Source organism: Vanacampus margaritifer, chromosome 9 (genome assembly GCF_051991255.1).
Source record: "Vanacampus margaritifer isolate UIUO_Vmar chromosome 9, RoL_Vmar_1.0, whole genome shotgun sequence".
Taxonomy (NCBI): Eukaryota; Metazoa; Chordata; class Actinopteri; order Syngnathiformes; family Syngnathidae; genus Vanacampus; species Vanacampus margaritifer.
In genome coordinates, this window is record NC_135440.1 from 7,734,346 (window position 1) to 7,757,867 (window position 23,522).

The following is a 23,522-nucleotide window of genomic DNA, read 5'->3' on the forward strand; positions in this document are numbered from 1 at the left end:
AACGCGCCCTGTATGCGTCCCTCTGGACACCATTTGCAGGACTTTTTTTTTTTAAGTGTCTTCTTCGCTTCTTCTCCGTTAACCCCCAGTGGCTGCGCTACAGCGCCACTCCAGACTTGGCATATACATTACAGCCGTTAAACATCCTCAGCGTCTTCTTTTGGACACACGCAAGTCTTGAAATGCTTCTGTGTGTACGAGATTTGTTTGAGGAACGAAGCAGGCTTTGCTTCCGTCTGGACAGGGCTTAAATTGAATGGTTGTCTCTGTACATCAGGCTCATGACTCACAGCAGTGCTAAGCACTACCTACGATAGGATATTTAACCATGACGTCATGTGCTTCTGTGCTAACAAACTGTTGTATGCCATTTAACCTAGGTAGAGTGATTGAGAAAAGGGGAAGATGTTACGAGAGAAAAATTGCTTCTAAGAAGACAGAACGTACAATAACTGTAATTTACATTTCAACAAGATTAGTTTAAGTTAATAATAGAAAAATAAAAAAAACAAGTATGTAATTTCAGACATTGTTACCATCATCACTGAGGGATTGGCTAATGAATGGACGTTTCTGATGCTCGGATTAATCTAACAGGTGTGCAGTTATGACGGTGATGGAGAGCCAGCGCTAGCTTAGAGGCTAAGACTAGCCATTACGTTTTCTAATTCAAAGTCAATTTGATGATTTTCCCCCTTCTTTTTCAAATGACCCATTTTGGTTTTCTTTGCTTTCTTGCACCACATGAATCAAACAGAAGTCACACAATTTTGAAATTACATTCCCCACCTGGAAATGTACATGGAACTATTAATCAGCCATAATGGACAGAGAGCCACTTAGTCAATGTCTTTTGCATGTGTGGACAGATGCTTGCTATGAATTGAACTTGTTCCCTTGATTCCATGAAGCAGCAGCCCACCGAATGGTAAAGTGGAAGTAATCAAAAACAAGGACATCATATGTCATACACATAAAACACATTATGATGGAGGCTCAGCCCAATGAAAAATTTGAATGGAATTATGTCACTCAGGGAAATGGTAGGAAGTACGAAAAGGATGTACAACGTTCCCCACTGGAATATGTCTTTCCCTGTCATGGGTGAATTGCGGCCAAAACAGCATAATGTTGTTAAACCGCTGTAAACGTAGACAAGACAAAAATCAAATGTTTTTTATTACCCCACAAACCAAATTTGTTGGGAGTCCTAAGAAATCTAAAAGTGCAAATCCAAATCAGAAAAGTATGATATGATAAAAAAAAACATCAATGACCACAATAAAGATTTGACAAATATAGAGACGTGGAAGCTAGATGCACACAGACTAGCAACAGAACAAGTAACAGCTGAACGTGACAATGGTGTGCATACAGTATGCAGAATATGCATACATACGGCGCTATGCTAGTGTATATTATCTAAGCAATTATTCATTTATCTGTCTGTCAAATGCAAATAAAAATACAATGTGTGAGTGCATTAGCAAGTTTGGGCCTCTACATTAAGAGTTATTAGTGATTGTATACATACACGCCAACCTCCCAAAATACTGTGATAATTATTGTATCATGAGGTTTATATTGTGACAATTATCATATTATGATGTTTGGATATCGTTATCTCCCTATTATTGAATATATTGAAAAGAACATTTTGGACTTGACATCCACTTGAATGCATTTTTCCCCTTGCATTAGTTTTCCTTTTATACTTTACTTTTGAAACCTTTACTTTTATACTTAAAGGAAAAACAGTGTGTAGATTTATTTAGTTGTATTTTTATTTTATTTTTTTTATTTTCCAATGTTCATTCATTTAAAAAAGACACTACTAGTTTCAATTGTATGGGGGGAAAAAGAACCTTACACGAGGCTGACATGTTTCACTTGACAACTTTCTGCTACGAATACCTGAAGGAGAAGGTAATTGAATGTGTCATTGATTTACATAATCATATGTATGATTTTCTTAACAGGCTATACCAACAGGGTTGGGAGAGTTACTTTTAAAATGTATTCCGTTATAGTTATAAGTTACCTGCTCAAAAATGTAGTTAGTAACGTAATCCGAGTACCATAATATCAAAGTAATGTAATGATTACTTTGGATTACTCCAATACCAAGCATGCTCATGAAGTCAAAATTAAAATAAATATCATCACAATTTATATTTCTATACAGTGTGCCCTTGCTATTTTCCGGTGATATGGACCCGGAAGAAAAGGGAGAAATTATGCTTTTAAAAGCACATTTCCCATGGTCATTTCACCCACACGCACGCACTAATAATGGTATGAAGATGACCATGCGTGACATTAACTGCAAAATGAATTTTTATCCCAGTCACGAGTTTAGACATATTGTGTATGGTGAATAAGGTGGGAGGGATGTTTGTTTGGAAGATGTAACTCACATTGTTATAGCGGCAGTTAGCAAGAAGTTCAGCATATCATGCCACAGGATCAACTCTCAACTGTACCTGTAATCTACCTGTAATCTGATTACACCCCCCTCCCTGTAACAGTAACGGAATACAGTTAAATTTTTGGGGTATTCCGTTACTCCCCAAGCCTGTATATCAACCACAATTAACACCAGTATGGCAAAGGAGCTCCTTGTTTTACTGTGTGAATATTGCTCAGCAGCAGTAAACCAAATTTGACTAGATCTGTTGTTGATCCAAAGTGAATTATGTCTACTTACTGCGTGTCATATTTGATCAATAACACACAGAAATGGCTGCACAGTGTCCAGGCCCCCACTAAAGGCGACAACCTCATGATAAAATATGATTGACTGCATGAGTAGAAATCAAACGTCACCTCCAGTGCCTCTTCAATCTCTCTTCACAGAGACAAATGGAATTCCAGGAGCTAGCCAGGTAGCCTTATTTTTCCGTGTTGCAGACAACAGTTTTAGCTGCGCTTGTGTACCAGACGCATGACTGACAATAATGTAATTTCCTTCCTGCTTTTCAATCAAAATGCGTCAGACATAGTCGTTAAAAAATATATCTGCAGAATCGCTCCTGTGAGGGTCTCAGGAGAGGAGAAACGGCAGCAATCAGTCTAACAAAGAGGATCCGCTATTTCAGTTGTGTTTGATGCCAGAGGGACAGTGTGTGGTGTGTTTGGTTTCATGTTTTCCTTGCAGATTAAAGCAAAAGGTTACAAAATAGATCATGTTTCACAAGGGAGATAGGGAGGACCATCTCACTTAATCTGCCTTATTAAAGAGTCTTTGTACGCTCTCTCAGTCTGCGGGTCCATTGGCAGCGAAGAAGTCACATTCTAGTGATGCACTTTAGGGACTACTACATTTTACAGACATGTTGTAAATTTGGTACTTCAGTTTGGAATCTGCTGTCCATGCACACTCAATTCAGCTACCTGGAAATCAGATAACCGTGCTGAAAAGGAATATTTATATAGCCAAATGGCCCACGCCTTGCATTCAATGTCTTCCCTTTAGGCAATTCTGGATCCCCAAGATTTCCAGGGGCCACCAAACCAAAGTTTTCTTCATCTAGGTTTAGTTTTCACACGCTAAATTCCTGTTCTTAAAACAAATCAGGAAGCTATTCAGATTACAGTGTGACAATTTCAAGTCTTCCCCCCTCCCTTTTCATGCAATGGACTATTTCATCTTCTTACTTCCCATGAGCAAACTGGATTCAGGAAGAAGGTAGCAAGACAACAAAAAAGCTATAAACTTTTGAGTAAAACAAGGAGTCATTCTAATTGAGTAGATAACAGAAAGCAAGAGGACAAGAAACTGTTTTGATCAGACACGAGTGATGCTACTCATCACAACGATGTGTTAACCACTTCAGACCTGCATGACATTTTTTTTTAAATTGATTTGGACTCTCTTCCCACATAAAGAACATGCTTTTGTTGTTGTTTTGTTTGTTTGTTTTTGTGTGTGTGTGTGTGTGGGGGGGGGGGGGGGTGTCTCAGTTTTATTAGTGGATTGGACACCAGGATAGTATGGCTGTAACGTGACGTAAACTTACCAAGTTTATATGTAACATTTTTAACATGATCACGCAAATCAATTTGCGATTGTGATTGGTTAGCTAGGATCGAACCAGAAGTGTTGCCATCATCCAAATGATGCGTTTTTATTGGTTTGGTTTAGACACGCAAATATGTCATGTTCACTGCAATCATCTATGGGTCCGAAGGGGTTAAGGCCATTAAAATGGTTGTATCAGCAGTGTTAATTTTGACAAGAAATTTTAAATAAATTTGAATTATAGTCTTATAATAAATTAAAGTTTTAGTCATAATTTAGTCTGATTGTATTTTATTTTTGTATTGTAGTTTTAATCCAATTTTAGTTAACGAAAAAAAAAGAGCAATTTTAGTCGACTTAACTGACAAGTTGATAATTGCTTGAGATTAATTTTAAAGCTGCACAACGAATGTAAACAAGTTTGAACATTGAATAAATTCTGAGTGGTTCTTTTCTCCAACCTGCGTTTCATTCCTTCTGATTGGATTGTGTGAAATTTCGTCACTGTTGTTTTCATTTCCAAAATTGTCAATTTTAGTTAGCGTTATCATCTAAATGAATGGTTTCTATTTTAGTTTTCGTTTAATTTTTGTCTGAAAAAAAAAAAACCTTTCGTGATGAAAATGACATAAATTTTTCATTGACGTAATTATCACTGTGTAGCAGTCGTCAATGGTGGCAGGGGCGCATTGCACCATTGTCAGGCAACCACTTAGTGTCAATAAAATTTCAAAGGTATCTATTTATCATTTTTAGTAAGTAATATGTACTGCTGTCACTTTAAATAAACACCTAATTCATGTTAATGAAATAAAATATAAATACTGTATACACCAATAAGAGTCAAAGTAAGTAAGTACTGGAGGAATGATTTTCAATTGTGGCACACATTTCTTTTGTAATCTCCCAGATGTAATGGGTTCTTTTTTTGGCCCAGAAAACGTGAAAGTGGCCCAAGATCAGCACTGTAGCTTCTCTAAAATCCTGGCAACAGATGCATGATTTTATTATTCGAGGTGAACTGAAATTTCCATTCACTCATTTCCACTGCATCCTGGATTGTGTCACTTTAGCACAAATAGTTTTAACTTTGATCAATCCATAGCGTCAGAGTGGATGAATATGGATTTTGAGTTGATTCATTAGGGCATGCACTTGGCCCTATTTCACAGGTAGGACGTTATTGTATTGAATGTCTCTAACGTCCCCTTTTGTCCATAAATAATAGAGAAGTTATACTAACAGTTTGGAGGACACCCTCACAACTTTTCCATCTGGCTGACTGGAAATATGGCCAGGGTCTGTGTCCTCCCCCATCTCCTGACTGACAGATTACGTGAACTGTCCTCAAATCAACCATCTTAAAAAAATCGGCACACCCTGAAACAATAAAAGGCTAGTTACCTTTGACGGCTGGACACCTTCTCGATTCAAATCTATAAATAAGAATTTCCAGGGAACAGTGCGATTGGATTTCTTCTGCTAGGCCTAACAGCTGCAATACCCCTTCTATTATCATTTACCTTTTTAAAATAAAGGATAGGCAAAAATCTGTCAGGGAGGACGTGAGTAATTGAGGGATGGCGGAACCAAATGCAGGGAAACAGGAGTTAAGTGCAATGTGTAGTGCAACCATGACCTGATGGGACGTGACTGGACTGGTCGCCATGACTGGACAGGACGCAAGTAGTCCGGTCACCATGACTGGAACGAGCGTGATGTGACATGACCTGATTTTCCTTGACTTGCTGTGGCGTGGCTATAACTTCGCAGGGGTGAAGCCGACTCGGCTGCGGCGAGGACGACTCGGCTGCGACTAAGACGACTCGGCTGCGACTAAGACGACTCGGCTGCGACTAAGACGACTCGGCTGCGACTAAGACGACTCAGCATAACAGACAATGCTCCTACCCCGACTGGAAAAACATAACAGACTAAATACATCAACACTGACACAACTGGGGAAGGGAAGACACACACAGGTGAATTGGGGTTGGCCATAACGAGACAAGGGAAGTCACCAGGAACACAAGACAAAAAAAAACAACCACAGACAAAAACAACAAGAACACCCATAAACAAAAAAAACAACACTCACTGAACCGAAACATGACAAAATTGATCGAAATTGGACAGCTCATTATTTTTCAAAACATGCTCTTCTCCATCTACCTTTGAGTTAGTTAGATGCTCATCATTCCACTGTATATCGGTTTGATTCCACATAACCTGCTATATAGTGATGTATTGAAAAAATACTCCAGCTAAATACAGTACACGCTAATGATGAACATTTCCCTCACAAGTGGTCCCTCCCTGACTTCAGGTGTGATGTTGCAATTACGCTTAATAAAACCAGTAAATTACCGCAAGCTGTGTTCTAATCAGGGTCATCACAGTCAATTAGAGGCAGAGAAGTGCAAATTGTTAGTGGCTCATGCAGGGCAGCTAATATGTCAGGAGGCAACCTTTTTTTTTTTTTTATTCCTTTCAGTTCAGCACAGATTTGTCACCAGAAAAGGAAAAAGGCTAGGAAATAATTAAGGACATTAAAGACATCACTGTTTTTGTTCAGAACGCTGCTCTATAATTACACTCACATTTCGACTGGGTCATCATTGCACAGGTGAGATACTTTATTGCAATGCCATTTCTCATCTTTAAGTCTCTTTAATACAAAGACTGCCCAATCACACAAAAGTAATGCCACATTTTAACTGAGGTACCTAAGTTGGCCATACTCGCTGAAGGAAAAAAAAAAGGATTGAAAATAAATGTAATTGGGAGCTGCTAAATCTTATTTAGTTTAATAAGAGTGCAGCAGCTTCTTCAGCTCCACAAAAAACACCCTGTGAAATATGCATTATGTCACTAGAACACACCAAACCACACGGACTGGAAGATTGGCAGAATTTTGATTCACTAAACTTTTTGTATCAATTGATGCCAATGACGACATAATATTTTTGCAAACCAATCTGCTCAATGATCTAGAAAAAGCAGTCACGCGAAAAGAACTTAAGCTACTGCCATTTTCTAGTTCTAGTTGGCACTCCAAACTTTCTCAAGATCAAGGAGAACTTCCAACTAATCAAACACACATTCTGTACTGTGCACCCTGTGTGTGTCTTCATCATTTCAATTTGGTTTCTTTGGCAACATCACATTACAATAACAATTGGGAAGCATTAACTTAAGCCATGTGAGTACGTAACACATAAAAAAAGCGCCATGCTCCAAATGCCTCAGAGGGGCTCCATTTTCTTATGGACAACATTCAGCCTGTGACACAATGCACAACGCAATGCAGCGAATGAGGACAACTTGATGTAACAATGCAAAAAGTAGCATCGATTTTTGAACTATGAGTATATGAGCTTAGCACATTGCCAACAATCCTCTCACTTCACCGCTACGTTGTGGCAGGTAATCAGTGTTTGTTCCATATTGGAGCTGCCATGGGACCTGAGGAGGCCCTCTCCACCAAGATCAGCTCATCGGGGTTGTCATAGGCCTTGTAATGGAACAGAAGGTCTTGAATAGCCCGCTCTTCAATCTACACGGAGAGAAGAGAAGAAAGTCAGGGAAAGGAGACATACTTGAGGAAATTGTGGCCAGCAGAACCACACTCCCCTCAGAGGGTGAAAAGAAAAACTGCTGACACTAAAAGCTGGATGATAAAACATGTTTTGGATGATCACAAACAGAAAATCGGGAGGGCTTTAAGAAGGTGATGAAAGAAGGCTGGCAATTGAATAACTTGGACAACTTTTTTTCCCCAACCAACTGCGGTTAAAAATGGTCTGCCACAGAGGGAAAGGGAGGTGATGTACATTGAGAGGGAAACCGGGGAGGCGATGTACATTAAACCCCACTGCAACACAGCTCATTGATCCCACTCCTGCAGTATTGCACAATTTTAAACAATGTTTTTGTTTTAGGATTTTTTACAGTATACAGGCAAGTTGCAATTAAGAGTTGCACACCTTAAAGGGCTACTTGACTCAATGAGCCATTTTCAGCAGTAAAAAGTAAATATTTTGTCCAGAATTTATATGATAACTTCATTATTTTGCATGGACAATTAATACCTTTAAAAACATTTTTTTCCCCACTTGCTGTCAACTGAAGATGACATCACCTGTGCAGAGGAAATAGGTAACGACCAATCACGGCTCACCTGTTTTCTGGGTTTGGTCAGCAAACTGAGTCATTGGTCGTTATCTATTTTCTGTGCACAGGTGATGTCATCTTCAGTCGACAGCAAGTGGCAAAATCAGTTTTCAAAAGTATCAATTTTTCATGAAAAATAATGACATCACAATTATAAACAAAATATGTTCGTACTGTTGAAAATGTCTCAATGAGACAAGTATCCCTTTAATTTCATAGTGCTAAAGTAAAGGAATAAGTCTTCGAATAGTAACTTTAATCAGTCACTATATTAGATACAGTAACGTGTCACTAGTTACTCGAAATGACAGCCATTCTTATTTAGTCACAAATTCTTAGGCTATGTGCACACTGCAGCTTGACCATTCCAAATTTTTTTTGCCAAAATGGGATGTGCATCTTTTTTGTCTTGCAGTGTGAATGGTACAATTGTGATTTTTTTCAAATCCGACCTGAGGCCTCTTTCGTAAGTGGATATTAACTGGATATGTATCCGATGTCTCTGCAGTATGAACGCTCATCCGTACTGCAAAGTTGTAGTAACAGTTTTGCTTTCATATAACTTTAATTTAATCCCTTTTGAAACATGAAGCATAAACTGGAAATTTGTGGTGGTAGTAGTTATTCAGCCATGCAGGTGGTTAATTAGTTACACGCCGTAATGATGTGACACATTTAGTAGACGTCGCCATGAATTGAGATCAAGGAGCGTGGCCTCATACCCCCAAAATATTTCTACCTCCTCCTGCCTCGTTTCTCTGTCGATAAGAGATGATAAGATGAGCCCCAAAATGTGGGACCATATTTACTTCCGCAAACACTGTGCCAGGTCATGTCATTTTTGTTGTTTTTTGCTGCGTGTCACTCGATTTTGTGCGTCACATCACGGAGACACGGGCACATTTTGTTTACATTAGAAGTTTGTAGTAGACAAAGTTTGTTTTTGTAATGTGAACTAGTACATTAAAAAAATTAACCAAACTATTTAACCCCCCCCCCCTGAATAGGGTATCCGGCCCTGCAGTGAGAATGTAGCCACATTAACAGCATCACTGTTGGGAAACATAAAGGTATAGCTGTTGTTTGGCATTATATAGCTGCATTATGATAGGATACTTTCATTTGATGAAAGTATTGTTTGGTTACACATATTTTTTTGCTTGTTTTGTTTAATGTGTTTGTTTTAAATGAACTCCTTTACTGCCAAACGTCCAAAAAAACACCTACAGTGCTAGCCAATTTCAAACATTTTCACTCAACTTTCAAGGCAAACAGAATATTGAGTGCTATGACTACATAAAAATGGAGGATACCATATGAAAGATTGAATTCCATTCTTTCGTTAGAAAAAAAGTATGTTTTTACCTTATTCCGTTCTTTATTAAACACCCTTTGAAAATAGGTAATTTGAGTGTCATCAAGCAAAAATGGAAAACATAAGGAGAAAAAAAACAAGCTTTTTGTGAAAAGATACATTTTCTGCACAACAGTGACTTTGACAAAAATATTTTTTGTTTAGTGACGCTATGTAAACTAGATTTAATGTGACGTTTTGATCATTCACGTCATCCTTGAAAATGTTCTATTTCCTAAGATCCGCCATGTTTTCATGTTATTTGATACTGGGGAGCCCAACGAAAAGAGATACAATGCTGCCATCTGCTGGCCATAGTTAGTGGGTGTTTTTCGGGATTTTCACAACCCCATTTACAAAGCAGCGCTGCACAAGAAGTTGCACTGCCCATTGAGAAAAAAAAAAGTAGTTGACGTCAATTGACGTTATTGGCGGTAAAAGAGTTAAACTTCAACTGGGAGTGACAAATTACAGTTTGATGCAAGCACACTACCTCTTATTTCGCGAACTGTGCAAGTGAGAGAGCATGGGAACACACACTGAGGACCACATAAAGTGTGTACAAATAAGTAATTGTGTGAGGGGCAAAACAACCCTTTAAAAAAAAAAAATATTAAAATCGTATCACAGTTTTTCCACCTATTACAGGGGATTCACTGCACGTTTTTGATTATTTAAACCAGTCATTGGGGGAAAGGGGATGATGAAGGTAATGAAAGAAGGCCGACTACAATAACCTTTTTCCAACCATGTTCAGAATACAGTCTGCCATAGAAGGAAAGGGAGACGATGTGTGTTGTGTGTCATGGCACGTGTGTCTGTGTCAGTCAAAGAAAGCACTACCACACACAGGCAAGCCATGCTACCTGGATGAGCGCCAGCGGTTTCTCTCGGCTGCGGATTAGCGCCGCTTCCTGCTGCCGTTCCTCCTCCACGATGGAGGCAAAGGTCACCAGGGAAGGGAGGGGTGGGCTTCCCGCTGCTGCCATCACCCAGGGCCTGAGGTGGGAGGAAAGAGAGAGGATATATGAGGGGCAGTACTGTCACAGTGGGAGGACAAAAGGTTATGTGAACTTCTACTGACGCGCTTCTGTGTGAATGGCCGCCTTTCCGCCTGGCTTGAATACACCCGTTATGAAATTGTGTAATCAGTCTAGCTCTCCATTTGCATGCTGTGGACCTCACTTCCAACAGTATAAAGACAAGATTGTCGAGCTTTAAGTTATGATCTCAAACTTGGATTAAGATGAGATAGTAGTCATTTTACTTCACTACACTTGAGACACTGCACCCGAAAAGTGTTTTATAGACAAGAAAGTCCATTTTAGTTAACAGTTCAGTTGTCTGCATTGTTAAGGCATTTTCTTGGCATTTCAAGTTTAACTAGAGCTGGAAGTAGTTATAAAGGTCCCTTGCAGCAGTACTTGTACATTGGGGTACTGTTACATTAGAATTCGATTTTTTTTTTTTTTTAAAAATGGGACAATAATTGTTACATATGGATTATTTGTTTTGTGCCAGTCCAGATGTATATTCAAAATGTAATGAGTTTTCACGCATGTTTGGACCGCCCAGATCAGCGAATGTTTGTTGGCAAACAACGCATAGCAGTTACAGCATTGGACAAAATAAAATTATTTTATCATTTTTACATGATACGTATGTTTCGTTTTGACCAATTCTTGAAATCGAAATGCATCACAATATACACAAGAGGGTGATGTGGGCCTCCTAGCATATCCTGGAATTTTATTTGAGCATTTATGGCTGACGCAGATTTGCGGGAGTTATGAAATAAATAACGTGTTTGGACCGCCCAGATCAGCGAATGTTTGTTGGCAAACAACGCATAGCAGTTACAGCATTGGACAAAATAAAATTCTTTTAATCAGCAACATCTTTACATGACACCCCCAAAGATTCAATAAAATCTGTGGGAGGAGATCAAATTGGCAACTTCCTGTTGGGTTAAAAAGAGGCTTTTTTGCAGATCTTGGACCGTTTTATATGCCTCCAACTTTTAGATCTCAGTTAAGTGTATAAGCGGTAGTGTTTATTTATTTTTTTATTTATAGGGGGCGTTACTGAGCCTTTTTTTTTATTATTATCTCACAACAGGCAACAGAAGTTCACAGCGACCACTACGGTGAAAAATAAGTTCGTAGACCTTTTCAAGCCTTGACTATCATCAAATATGCACAATTTTGAGAGGATAGGATCATCTGGGTCATGGGCTTCCGCTGACTTTTTTGTACGTCTCTGGGTGCTACACATGCCCGCCAATTTTCGAAGTCTTAGGTCAAACGTGCCGTGAATGTTTTTTATTTTTCCACTCTAGGGAGCGCCATAGGGCCATGTTGTTGTGACAATTTCATAATTTCAATATTTTTCACCTTGCCCGAAGAGTGTGCAAACTTTGATGAGTTTTTGCACATGCTTAGGTTTACAAAAATGTTATCATTTGCGAATAATAATAATAATAATAATAATAATAATAGGGACTAAGGGGCTAAATCCTGCTGCGAAGACCAAAAATCTGCGAGTAATTGATGCTCAAACCCCTCAAAAAGGTTTTGTAACTGCCTGTAGATATCCCAAGATGGCCAATAACAAAAGGACAGATTCCAAAATAAAACATCTGTGATTAGGTGAATTTGCAAATGGCAAACCTTTATAACATGTGAGGTAACATAAATTTAACTGTTCATACTAGGACAACTGTAAACTTGCTTAAGACACCATCTGACTCTTGGTAGCCATAATGATGTTGGCCTTTTTTTTTTTTTTTTTTTAAATTGCACAAAGCCAAGTATGATGCAACACAGATGATCTGAGCTGAACGACACTATTTTATTTATGAGATGTGGACATTTTTGTATCCTCACAATATTAAGTTAAAGACATATGAAGACTGCATAAAGTCAGTTGAATTCCAAAAAACGGAGAGGTGGGAGGGAGTTAAGATTCTCAGATCATTAATGCAGCGCATGGAAAGAACATTCCAAAAGACGAGGCTGGTGCGGCTGGTGCTGCCGTTTCTTGACTCTTCAGCTAATTACCAAGAGTAACCTGATTCCTGCTCCCTTTTCTGCATGATATAGTGTGACATGAGGGAGGGCTGCCTTTATCAATTCTTATTAGCATCACTGGCTGCACTGGAGACTCACGCAGCTGTTTAACATCTGGAGGAATCTTCAAAATTCTGCTGCAGGGTAAACATACAGCACAAGTATGATAGCAGAGATGCATTTTTCCGGACTAGCAGGAACTCTGAAAAAGCTCTGAAAAAAAGCATTTAACATCAGATTTCCACCTTTCGTCATAGGCTTTTGCAAATATTAACTATAACACCCATCTTAATAGTCTGTGTGTTTTCTAAATGAGTGTTGTTGTTTTAAGTCAGGTTGACTCTGTGTCTAAGGTCAGGTCAACCTTGCTGACCATCATTTTTGAGCTGGTCATCCCACTTCCACTGGAGTTCATCTTTGTAAGCATTTTCTTCAATGTTTTCCTGCCCTATTACACAAATTGCACTGAATTTAATAGAACATACTGAGGTAGTAATTGAATGTTGAATATATAGTTAAGGCAAAACATCATGTGCATTTTTGTGAAGTGGATTTTAATTGATCATTTGATCCACACAAATTTTAGTTGGTTCTCTTAAATCCTGGGTCAAACTCACCAGCCTTTTTGAGAGCTACTTCTTAGGTACTGATTAATGTTGAAGGGCTACTGGTCTGATACACACTTCTGAAATAACAAAATTACTAGTGCTGTCAATGTTTAAGCGTTAACTGATTAATTAATCACAAAAAATAGTGCATTAATCATGAATTAACGCAGATTAATCACACTTTTCATTTTAAGCATAGATTATCCTTCAGCGTGACAGCGGATGGCTATGTTTAAGGTAGCACAGGTTGTGTTTGAGCAATAAACATAATTTAAAGCATTTAATGAATGTTTACGTATCACATTTTTTCCCCATTTTAAATTATGCAAGTAATTAACTGATTAGAAAAAGAGGAGGATGAGAGTGTGGATCAAAAAATGTTGAAGACGTCCTCATAACATTATATGTCAAAAGAATTAACACATAACCGGTGCTCTTCAAATTTGGCGGGGAAAAAAAAGTTGATAAAAAAGCCTTTTTATTAGGCGATTAATTGTGATTAATCAGAATTCTAAGATGTGATTAATCGGATTAAAAAATGTAATCGTTTGATAGCTCTAAAAAATTACCATTATAATGTTATTATTATCTTGCCTTATTAATAATGGATACTAATATGAAGACTGATGATGTTAATGATTTCTCACAATAATTAGAAAATGATGAATTTCAATATGCACACATTATTTTTAATGCATCTCTGCCATTGTTCACATTTTCATCTACTGAACATTCCTAGAAAAATCACACTGTTTCATCACTGGCAAGCTATTTTTAGTGTCCTGTGGTCTTTGGGGGCTAACCATGGGCACCATGTTGGTGACCCCTGTGTTAATATGTTGGTGGTGTTTTTTGTCTCTAAGAGTAAAGCACATGTTTTTGTTTGTTACAGCAGACCTGAGCAAAGTACTGCCCACAGGCCACATTGGCCCATCCATGGTCTGACTGGCTCATGCAGTCTTCATGATGCCAAAATAAAAACATTTAATACACAGTGATGATTGATGTGATGCTTTTATTTTGATTGGGCAAAAGTAGGCACAAGTGGAAATTGAAGTACGGTGTAATCGGAATTATGGCAACTAGCATTCGGGGGTAAGGTGCCTTGTGCTCGGCTCAAGGCTTCTTGACTATCATTGCTTACAGTGGGAGTCTCGTAACTGGCCACTTACCGTGCAAGCAGGCTAGGGTTGCCAGATTCTGTGCCAAATATTCCCCACAATGTAAACTGTTTACTTCGCTGTAAAATCAGGAGATCAGCGGGAGAAATGACTGATCGGAAGCCACGCGGGAGGATAAGATTGATATTTGAGTCTTGCTTATGAATGTGGACTCTGTGCTGAGTATTCAGTAATAAAGTTGTGCTCGTACGTGCACGTGAAGAAGTGAGTGTGCAGTTTTATTTTTCAGCCACATGTGGCAATAGCTATACAAAATTCAATTTCTTCCATAGTATTTCAAAATTTTCCCCAAAATTAATTTTATGGAAAGTATTCATTTGTTTGTATCTTTCTAATAATTGAATTAATACAAATAAAATAATTTGAAGCTATTATTTCATTGTTTTTCAGTACCATGCAGTATTAAGGTACTTAACCCATTAATGACCGCGCTTCTACCATTAGAGCCGAAAGCGCTCCAGGCGCTTCTCCCTTTAAAGCAGGGAGAGCAGATACGTATGTTTCGTTTTGACCAATTCTTGAAATCGAAATGCATCACAATATACACAAGAGGGTGATGTGGGCCTCCTAGCATATCCTGTAATTTTATTTGAGCATTTATGGCTGACGCAGATTTGTGGGAGTTATGAAATAAATAATGTGATTGACAACGACGCGGGAGGAATGGAATCAGTGTAACGCGTCGACAGTGACACACAGTTAAGAAATATGTTTGTAGACAATGAGGATGTTGAGCATTTCGATGGATTTGTAAAAGAATGGACAATGAACGCTCCAGTACTGAAGGTAAATATACCCGCAGATGCGACAGCTGTTTGTTGATTTTTTATTTTTTTTTATTGAAAGTTTATAATAATGAAAGTAGGTTTGTGTGAACGCCACAGGTGTATGCTCTGAAATGTTTTTTGGAACTATGTTTCTATCTGCTTCAGGAACTGAGATATAAATTATTCAGTAGGCGTCGACAATATTGTTGAATATCCAGGAAAACGTCAGGTTTTCGGGGGTGATTCAAAAGTGAAAAGTCACTCATAGGTTTTAGAGGCATGTTTTAGCAGGCACTTTGGGCCTTAATGGGTTAATGCAGGTATTTTATCGAGAAGATTTTGGGATTGTGACAACACCAGATAATAATCACTGTCTCCGTGGCAGCCTCACTGACAGAGCATAAATTACACTCAACAGAATGCGGAATTTCCAAGGGCTTAATTGCAGATTGTGGTTCATCTTCTGCATAATGGCCACTTAAAAGTGACTTGTAAGATAATCAACACTACATAATGACAGATTAAAAAAAAAAAAAAAAAAGTACTTAAGTATACAGTATAATGTAGTCAGGACTGCTATAATAATGAGGGTTGCTTATTTATAAATGGATGTCTGATCATGCGATTGCATTGGGTAACCTGTAGTTTAGACCAGTTTTTCCCAACCTTCATTGAGCCATGGTACATATTTTACATGACAAAAAACTAATAGCACACGTCCAAAGAATTTTTTTTTACAAAAAGTACCGTATTTGTTCAAATAATGACCGCCTCTCAATTTACAGGCATTGAAGGAAGACCACACATGGTGGGACCAATTTAGTGAAATTGGATAATTTCCTATGGCACACCCAATGACCTCCTGTGTTTGGCCCAGTGGTTGGGAATGACTGATTTAGACATGTATAGGGTGAAGCACTGTTTTATGACAACAGTGCCTCCCAGTGATGGCAGAACACACTACATGTAGTTTACTTACCCAGGTTTCTCCAGCTCACTGCTGTCAGCACATCTAAAGGTCACCTTCCTGCTAACAGGTGAAACACCGACAGGGAATGCTTGAGCACCTTGGCCTCTCTGAGTTTCAGAATGCCCCGGTCTGATGATTGCGTTCTCCTCCTCCTCCTCGAGCAGTGCCCGAAATGAGCAAGATGCGGGCTGGGACTGGACTGCTGTTGCCCTGATGGCCGAAATGGATGCAGGATAAACATGAAACACGTCAAGCCGTTAAATGATAGACTAATTGAACCCATGTATAACCATCATATACATCAATTAAGTTTTTAGCATTAAATATGGCTCATAAAGCAAACGTTCTATTCATGAGGGCTAGGGATCAAGCCCTGCCCGACATATTGAAAATTCATCCATAAGTAATGGCCACACAAACAAAAGGTTTATAAGAGTAACTGCATAAATGTCAAAAGATTAGTGACGGTACATACATACATACATTTGTATGCTCTTAACTGTTGTTGTACGGTGACCTTAAGTGTCCAAAAAGGCACCTATAAATAAAATGTATTTTACAAGATGGTGGCAAAGTACAGCCTTTGCCTAAGTGAATCTCTTTAATTCACTTCAAACTAGTCCCTGGCATGCAATGGTGGCAAAGCCATGTTTTTATTGCTTTGGCATGAGCACAAAAACAAGAGTTTTTCAGCCAATAACTGTGGATAGGTTTAACATTTATGTGATTTTGCGAATGCCATGCAGCTACTATACTGTATGGTTAACAGCACAGTAAAATAAAAAAATCTAAAGTTTCGGCTGAGCATGAGGTATTCTCTCCATCTTGGAGCATACCCATAACCGTCAATAGGATAAGCGGTACTGAATATGGATGGATGAATGGATCCTGGAGCTCACTCACCAGGCCTTCCCACTACTGTTCTTGGATGGCGTGACTGTGGGGGTGGATTTGCATGCCGAGGAATCCACACTGGTCTCTTTAGTGGCCAAGGCCAACATCTTCCTTTGCTTTTGGGACAATTTTGTAGGACTAGGAGAATATTTGCAGAGGGTGCTGACACTGAAAGTAGCAGAAAAAAATTGTAGAGTGGATAAGGATACCAAAACTGTTGTGCATGCTGTAAAAGCAGCTATAGTCAACATGAATATGTCATTACGACGTTTCACCTTGCAAGGCTTTTAGGAGCTGCTTTGACGGTCTGCAAAGAGTTGGCTTCCATATCCATGATGGCTCTAAGATCCAAGACTGGAGGTGGATGGGAAGGCCTATGAAGTGGAATAACATGCAGTCACATCGCAGGGCTAGAATTAAATTTATTTACTTTGGCAGAAAACTTTGTCCCTTCAAAAAATGCGGGAGGAAAATACTGTACAGTGCCATGAAAGAGTACTTGCTCCCTTCCTGATGTTTTTTGTGTGCATATTTGTCACTCAAAAAGGTTTCATTTCATCAAACCAATTTTAGTATCACAGAGACAAACCAAGGATCCGATATACAGTAGATGCACTTCAACTGACTCTCAGTCTCAAAACTGCTTTTTAATCATGTCCAAAAACTGATTGTCACATGCATTGTGTTTCTGTAGAAAAATTTTGAAACACAAGATTTCAAATTGAACCATTTGGTCAACTGGAGGAACCATTCTAAGTCTCTCTAAATAGTCTTACAATTCCAACACGTATTGAAACATTTTTGGGTGTTTCCTGTTCTATGCCAGCACATTGTCCTAATTCAAAATGTATGAAACAAGTATTGTTAGAATGTTGTGGCTTGGGTGTCACTAGCTCATCTCTAAGGGCCTGGGGTCCCACTTATCAAAGAGTATGTAATGTATATGTACACACAAGCTCTGAAAAATAACATGGGAAAAAAAAGATCTATCAAAATGTGTGTACACATACTGTACATCTGTAGCAATTTCCCTTTGATAAGTCACAGCTTGGCAACCTACTGTTATGGCTGGGGTAATGTCTTGCTGCAAATCTGTACAGGTGCATGCAATGTGACAACAAGGTGGCTGAAAGTTCTGCTCCCCGATTGGTGGAAATAGAGGCTCATCTCCTTAAAGACCTGCAACACTAGGAGGCAACCCAACCCTTCTCCCTCTCCTCCCAACTGGCCACGCCTGTGATTTGTTTGCGGTCCTTTGTAATTTGAGTAGGGGTGAACTGCCATTTCTGTTCATTAGGTTTTCCTCTGTTTTCTCAGTTAGGAAGGTAAGACGCTGTTTTTGGTTTCCTTAACTGTGAGTAGTAAATCCAGGGGTACCTGGAGTTAATTACTTGTCAGAAGCCAACCCATCCACTTCTGTCCCCCATTTACTGAATGACACATGCACGCACACCAGGTCACTCTCTTGTACAGTGCCTCACTTTTTTGGGTCAAAAATGGACATGAGCCACAGAAGGTGTTTCAATAATTGGCAATAAAACCATAAGAATTGTAGTCCTGGTGTTATATGCGCTCTTCACGAGTGTAAGACTATGCAAACATGATTAACACACAAAGACACACCACACCAGAACTCAAAACTCAAAAGACCAGGGCACTTCTATATGTCGCCATCTTGATTGTTAAGCACATGCATATAAAATGGGGGTGGGGAAAAAAATTGATAGTGCAATAGAGTATATTGTTGCGCTCTCTGTTGCAATAAATATATCGATACACTGAGGGCAGTATCGATATTTTATGACAGCACACCAACGCCACGCATACAATGGATTTTCACCGCCATTCAGATATGTCAATAACAGTAATTTCTGGACTACAAGCCGCTACTTTTTTCCCCACTTGCATTTAACCATGCCGTTAATACAAAGGTGCAAACAATACATTGACGCCAATGCAATAGCCTTGGTGGGCTTTTACTTTGAAAGTCGGCCTGCAGAGCGACATGACCGTCAGCTTGACTTCCCTTTTTGATGTGTTGGCTTACATATCGAAGTTTTTATTGAAATTACATATTTTCTATCAACATTATCTCAATGCCATCCCGAAAGTACCGTATATTTAATCGGTAATTTAGGACGCTAAGAAACCGCTAGTTAATTATGCTGTCATTGTATGGATACGGCGAAAGTCTCTGACGTTAGTGGCTAGCAGCTAGTGTTAGCATTAGTGGCGGGCTGGTACGGTGGCCCTGAAGTGCAAAACGCAAAAAAAAAAAAAAAGCCTGGCAACAGTAATGAGTGAGCTACATGGCTTGCTACTACTTTTTCAATATCCTGGACCTAGGCTACTTTATATTTCACTGTCCATGTTTAAAGGAAGGGAATGTGCCTTAAATTGCACTTGGTCTTTTTCATTATTAAAAAACAAAAAGATAATAGAACTTAGTCTTCATTTATTTTATAAAACACCTTTACCAATAAATAAAAATATTCAACTCAAAATGTCAAATATTGCCGTTTAGATTATAGGAACACAACTTTAAGCCATAAACTCTTTGACTGCCAGATGTTTTCAGAAAAGGGATGCCGTGGGTGCCAGCCGATTTAAGCATTTTGACTGATCTTTCAAGGTCCACAGAAAATTTTATGTTTGGACTATGAAAATACACATTCTACCAAATGAAAGATTGGACTCTCATCTTTCATCATCTTTCAGTAATCAACAATAGAAATGGTTAGTTTCACCCAAATGCTCTGTTTTGAAACAAAAAACTGAGAAATCAAGGTTTTTGTGAAACGATATTATTTCATGCACTCTAGTGAATTTGACACCTTTTTTTTTTTTCCAATGAATGATGCCACAAACACCTAAACAGTGCTTTACTTCTGTAAAACACTACCATCAACAATGAAAAAGTGTTTTTTGATAGCAAAATACGTTTATTTACATTCAACAGTGTAACAATTTGACAAATCAATTTGGCAAACTATTTACAAATGTGTGCAACCGTGGTACTATTTACAATTGTGTGGATGTTTCAAATACAGTTTTTCACACTCCCCTGAGTGCAAGGAGACGCAGCAGGATTTGCAGAACAGATTAGTTTCACTGCGAAGGCCCCTTAGCGTGCAGACGCTACACTTTCTTGCTGGCTTTTTTTTCCGGGGAATAGCAAGTATATACTGCAGTGTGTGTTTGGCCATGTTGCCATCAAGTCTACTCTCAGATCATGATACGGTGACGTTACGGTGGTGTTACGTTTGGCTTCCTCATGTCCTTCTGTTCCTATACCGGGTGGTAAGAGATGTTCTGATCCATCGTATCCACTCCATTCATGGTGGCATCGTAGTCCAGAGCCAGTGTCTTCTCCGTGATCAGACTGTACCCACTCCTCCGATGAATATGCATTGGACTCGTCGTCCGATTGAACGTCCGCCTAAAGCGTGCTCGGTTGTGCTCCGCGTTTTCCGGCGTTAGCATCCCTAGCCGGTGAGGCTTTATGACGTGATCGTAGCCGCCGCGTCAACCTCGGAGTCACCATCATCATCATCGTCGTCATCAATGTGCTCTTTAGCATTGGTCGATGCTTTTCGTCTTTGAAAAAAATGCTCAAGCGTGAGCTGCTTGCAACCGGTCGCCATTATGGCTTCCTCAGCCATTGTCCCCTCAACACTCTAGCTCCGCCTCACGTCTTCTACTGACGCCTACCCAATCTTGTCCAAAGAGAGTCATCGCTGCCATCTAGGGGCCAAAAATAGGCATTATACTAACTCGATCTGCTTGATTCTTTCAGCACAGCTGGCCAAGGCTTTCCTCCACCCGTTTCCCCCCCCCAAAAAAAAAAAACTTGGTGAACGTCTTTTAACTCTTTTACTGCCAAAGACGTTAAATGACGTTCTGCAAAAACCTACGGAGGAGCGCCAAAGACATTAAAAGACATCCACCCATTTTTTTTTTTTTTTGAAACGGGTGGAGCCTTGCCCAGCTGTGGTGAAAGTTTCAAGCAGGTCTAGTGAGCCTAATGACTATTTTTGGCCCCTAGAGGGCAGCGATGACTCTCTTTTGACAAGATTGGGTAGGCGTCAGTAGAAGATGTGAGGCGGAGCTAGAGGGGACAATGGCTGGGGAAGGGAAGAGAAGAGAACATGGCGACCGGTTTGCAAGCAGCTCACGCTCGAGCATTTTTTTTCAAAGACGAAAAGCATCGACCAACGCTAAAGAGCACATTGATGACGACGATGATCATCATCGATGATGATAATGGTGACTCCGAGGTTGGAAGCGTTGACGCGGCAGTAGAAGACGTGAGGCGGAGCTAGATGGCTGAGGAAGCAAACAATGGCGGTTGCAAGCAGCTCACACTTGGGAATTTTTTTCAAAGACGAAAGGCATCGACCAACGCTTAAGAGCACATTGATGACGACGATGATCATCATCGATGATGATGATGGTGACTCCGAGGTTGACGCCGAAGTTGGAAGCGCTGACGCGGCGGCTATGACGAAGTCATAAAGGTTCACGGGCTAGCAATGCTCACACCGGAAAACGCGGAGCACAACCGAGCACGCTCAGGCGGACGTTCAAACGGACGACGAAGAGTGCCCCGAGTCCAATGCATATTCATCGGAGGAGTGGGTACAGTCTGCTACTTGCTATTCCCCGGAAAAAAAGGCCGTCAAGAAAGTGTAACGTCTGCACGCGAAAGGGACAATCGAAAGTGAAAGTAATCTGTTGTGCAAATCCTGGTCCCTCTCCTTGCACGCAGGAGAGCGTTCCAAAAAGAAAAACTGTATTTGAAACATCCACATAATTGTAAATAGTACCACAGTTGCACACCTTTGTAAATAGTTTGCGAAATTGTTTTGTCAAATTGTTACACTGTTGAATGGAAATAAACGTATTTTGCAATCCAAAAACACTTTTTCATTGTTGGTGGTGGTGTATTAAACACTATTTAGGTGTTTGTGGCATCATACATGGACAAAAAGAAGTGTAGAATTCACTAGAGTGCATGAAATAACATCGTTTCACAAAAAGCTCTTTTTCTCCGCTTTTTGTTTCAAAACAGAGCATTTCGGTGAAACTAACCATTTTCTATTGTTGATTACTGAAGAACGGAATAAGGTAGAAACAAACTTTTTTTTCTGATGAAAGATGAGAGTTCAATCTTTCAGTTGAATGTATGTTTCCATAGTCCAAACACAACATTTTCTGTGGACCTTGAAAGATCAGTCAAAATGCTTAAATCGGCTGGCACTGGCGACATCCCGTTTCTGAAAACGTCTGGCAGTCAAAGAGTTAAGGTCTTTGGCGCTCTCCGTAGGATTTTACTAAACGTTGTTTAACGTTTTTGGCAGTCAAAGAGTTAATACCTTGTTATTTTATACATGGGCCAGGTATAAAATAAGAATGTATCTGCCTCTTTTTGCCCTTAAATTTGTGCCCAAATATGACGTGTATCTGTCTTTTTTATGTCAGTCTGAACAGCTCAATTCGGATTTTTTCACATCCGACCTGGGTCATTTTCATATGTGGTCCTAGATCGGATACGTATCTGAATTTTTGCAATATGACTGCAGTCTGAACAGCCAGGTCGCATATATCCGACATCGATGACATCAAAAGTCTAAAGCATTAAGCTTGACATATCTGCGAGGTCCACACGGCTCGGGAGACGTACGTGAATCGGCAAAGTTGTTTCGAGTAACATGTTGTGACTTTAGATTTGACTTTAATTTAATCCCACTTGAAACATGAAGTACAAAGATGACATTTGTGGTGGTGATATTAGTAATTTAGCCACGCAGACGGCTCATTTCTTACAAGTGGCAATTACGTGACTTCATCATTGGGAAGAGAAAAAAAGAGAGGTCCCTGTGAGATGGGGCACTCAAACAGGCTCGCCTCATTTTCACAAAATATCATTTCTACCTCCTCTTGCATCACTCCTCTGTAGATATGAGATGGTAAAAATATGAGCCCCGACGATGGACATATAAAAGTCCGTGGCCCTGACACGCTGCTGGACCATTCGTATTTACTTCCGCAAACAGAGTTGTGAATGACGTATCTTCTTCTGCGCATGCGGGTCACTTTGGGGACGCATTACATGCACACAGCAGACAGACAGAGGTCGCAATGTGAACGCTTACTCAAAAAAAAACTGATTTTACCCAAAAATCAGAATTGAGCATTAAGACCTGCAGCGTGAACGTAGCCCTAGACATTTTGAGTCGATTTTTTTTTTTAATGGGCAAAAGTGTTTAATAAAATGCATCAATTTATCTTGTTTTGTTTTCTGATCCAAAGAACGATTCGATCTAGGACTCAAATCCATGATCCGACCCGAACCATGACTTTTGTGATCCGTTGTACTTAATCTCTCGTCTTGTTTGTGGGGACGCTAATCCTCTAAATGGCAGTAAAGTAGGCAGAAGCAGTGGCGAAGAACTGGTGTCTAGACACTATTTACGAAGAACAGTC

The 23,522-nt window shown here is 39.5% G+C and overlaps 1 protein-coding gene across 3 annotated transcripts in view; it reads right to left on the minus strand.

The window, feature by feature from the left end:
- Positions 1-6,633: 6,633 nt before the first annotated feature.
- The window catches only part of ibtk (inhibitor of Bruton agammaglobulinemia tyrosine kinase), a 39,775-nt gene continuing 22,886 nt past the window's right edge, over positions 6,634-23,522 (minus strand). For all 3 annotated transcript variants that reach the window (XM_077576125.1, XM_077576124.1, XM_077576123.1), the window contains 5 exons: positions 17,312-17,410; positions 17,046-17,204; positions 16,152-16,352; positions 10,415-10,547; positions 6,634-7,577 (listed from right to left, as the gene is read on the minus strand). In XM_077576125.1, coding sequence (XP_077432251.1) covers positions 7,452-7,577; positions 10,415-10,547; positions 16,152-16,352; positions 17,046-17,204; positions 17,312-17,410 — 718 coding nt within the window. In that variant the 3' untranslated portion in view covers positions 6,634-7,451. The remainder of the gene's footprint in view (positions 7,578-10,414; positions 10,548-16,151; positions 16,353-17,045; positions 17,205-17,311; positions 17,411-23,522) is intronic.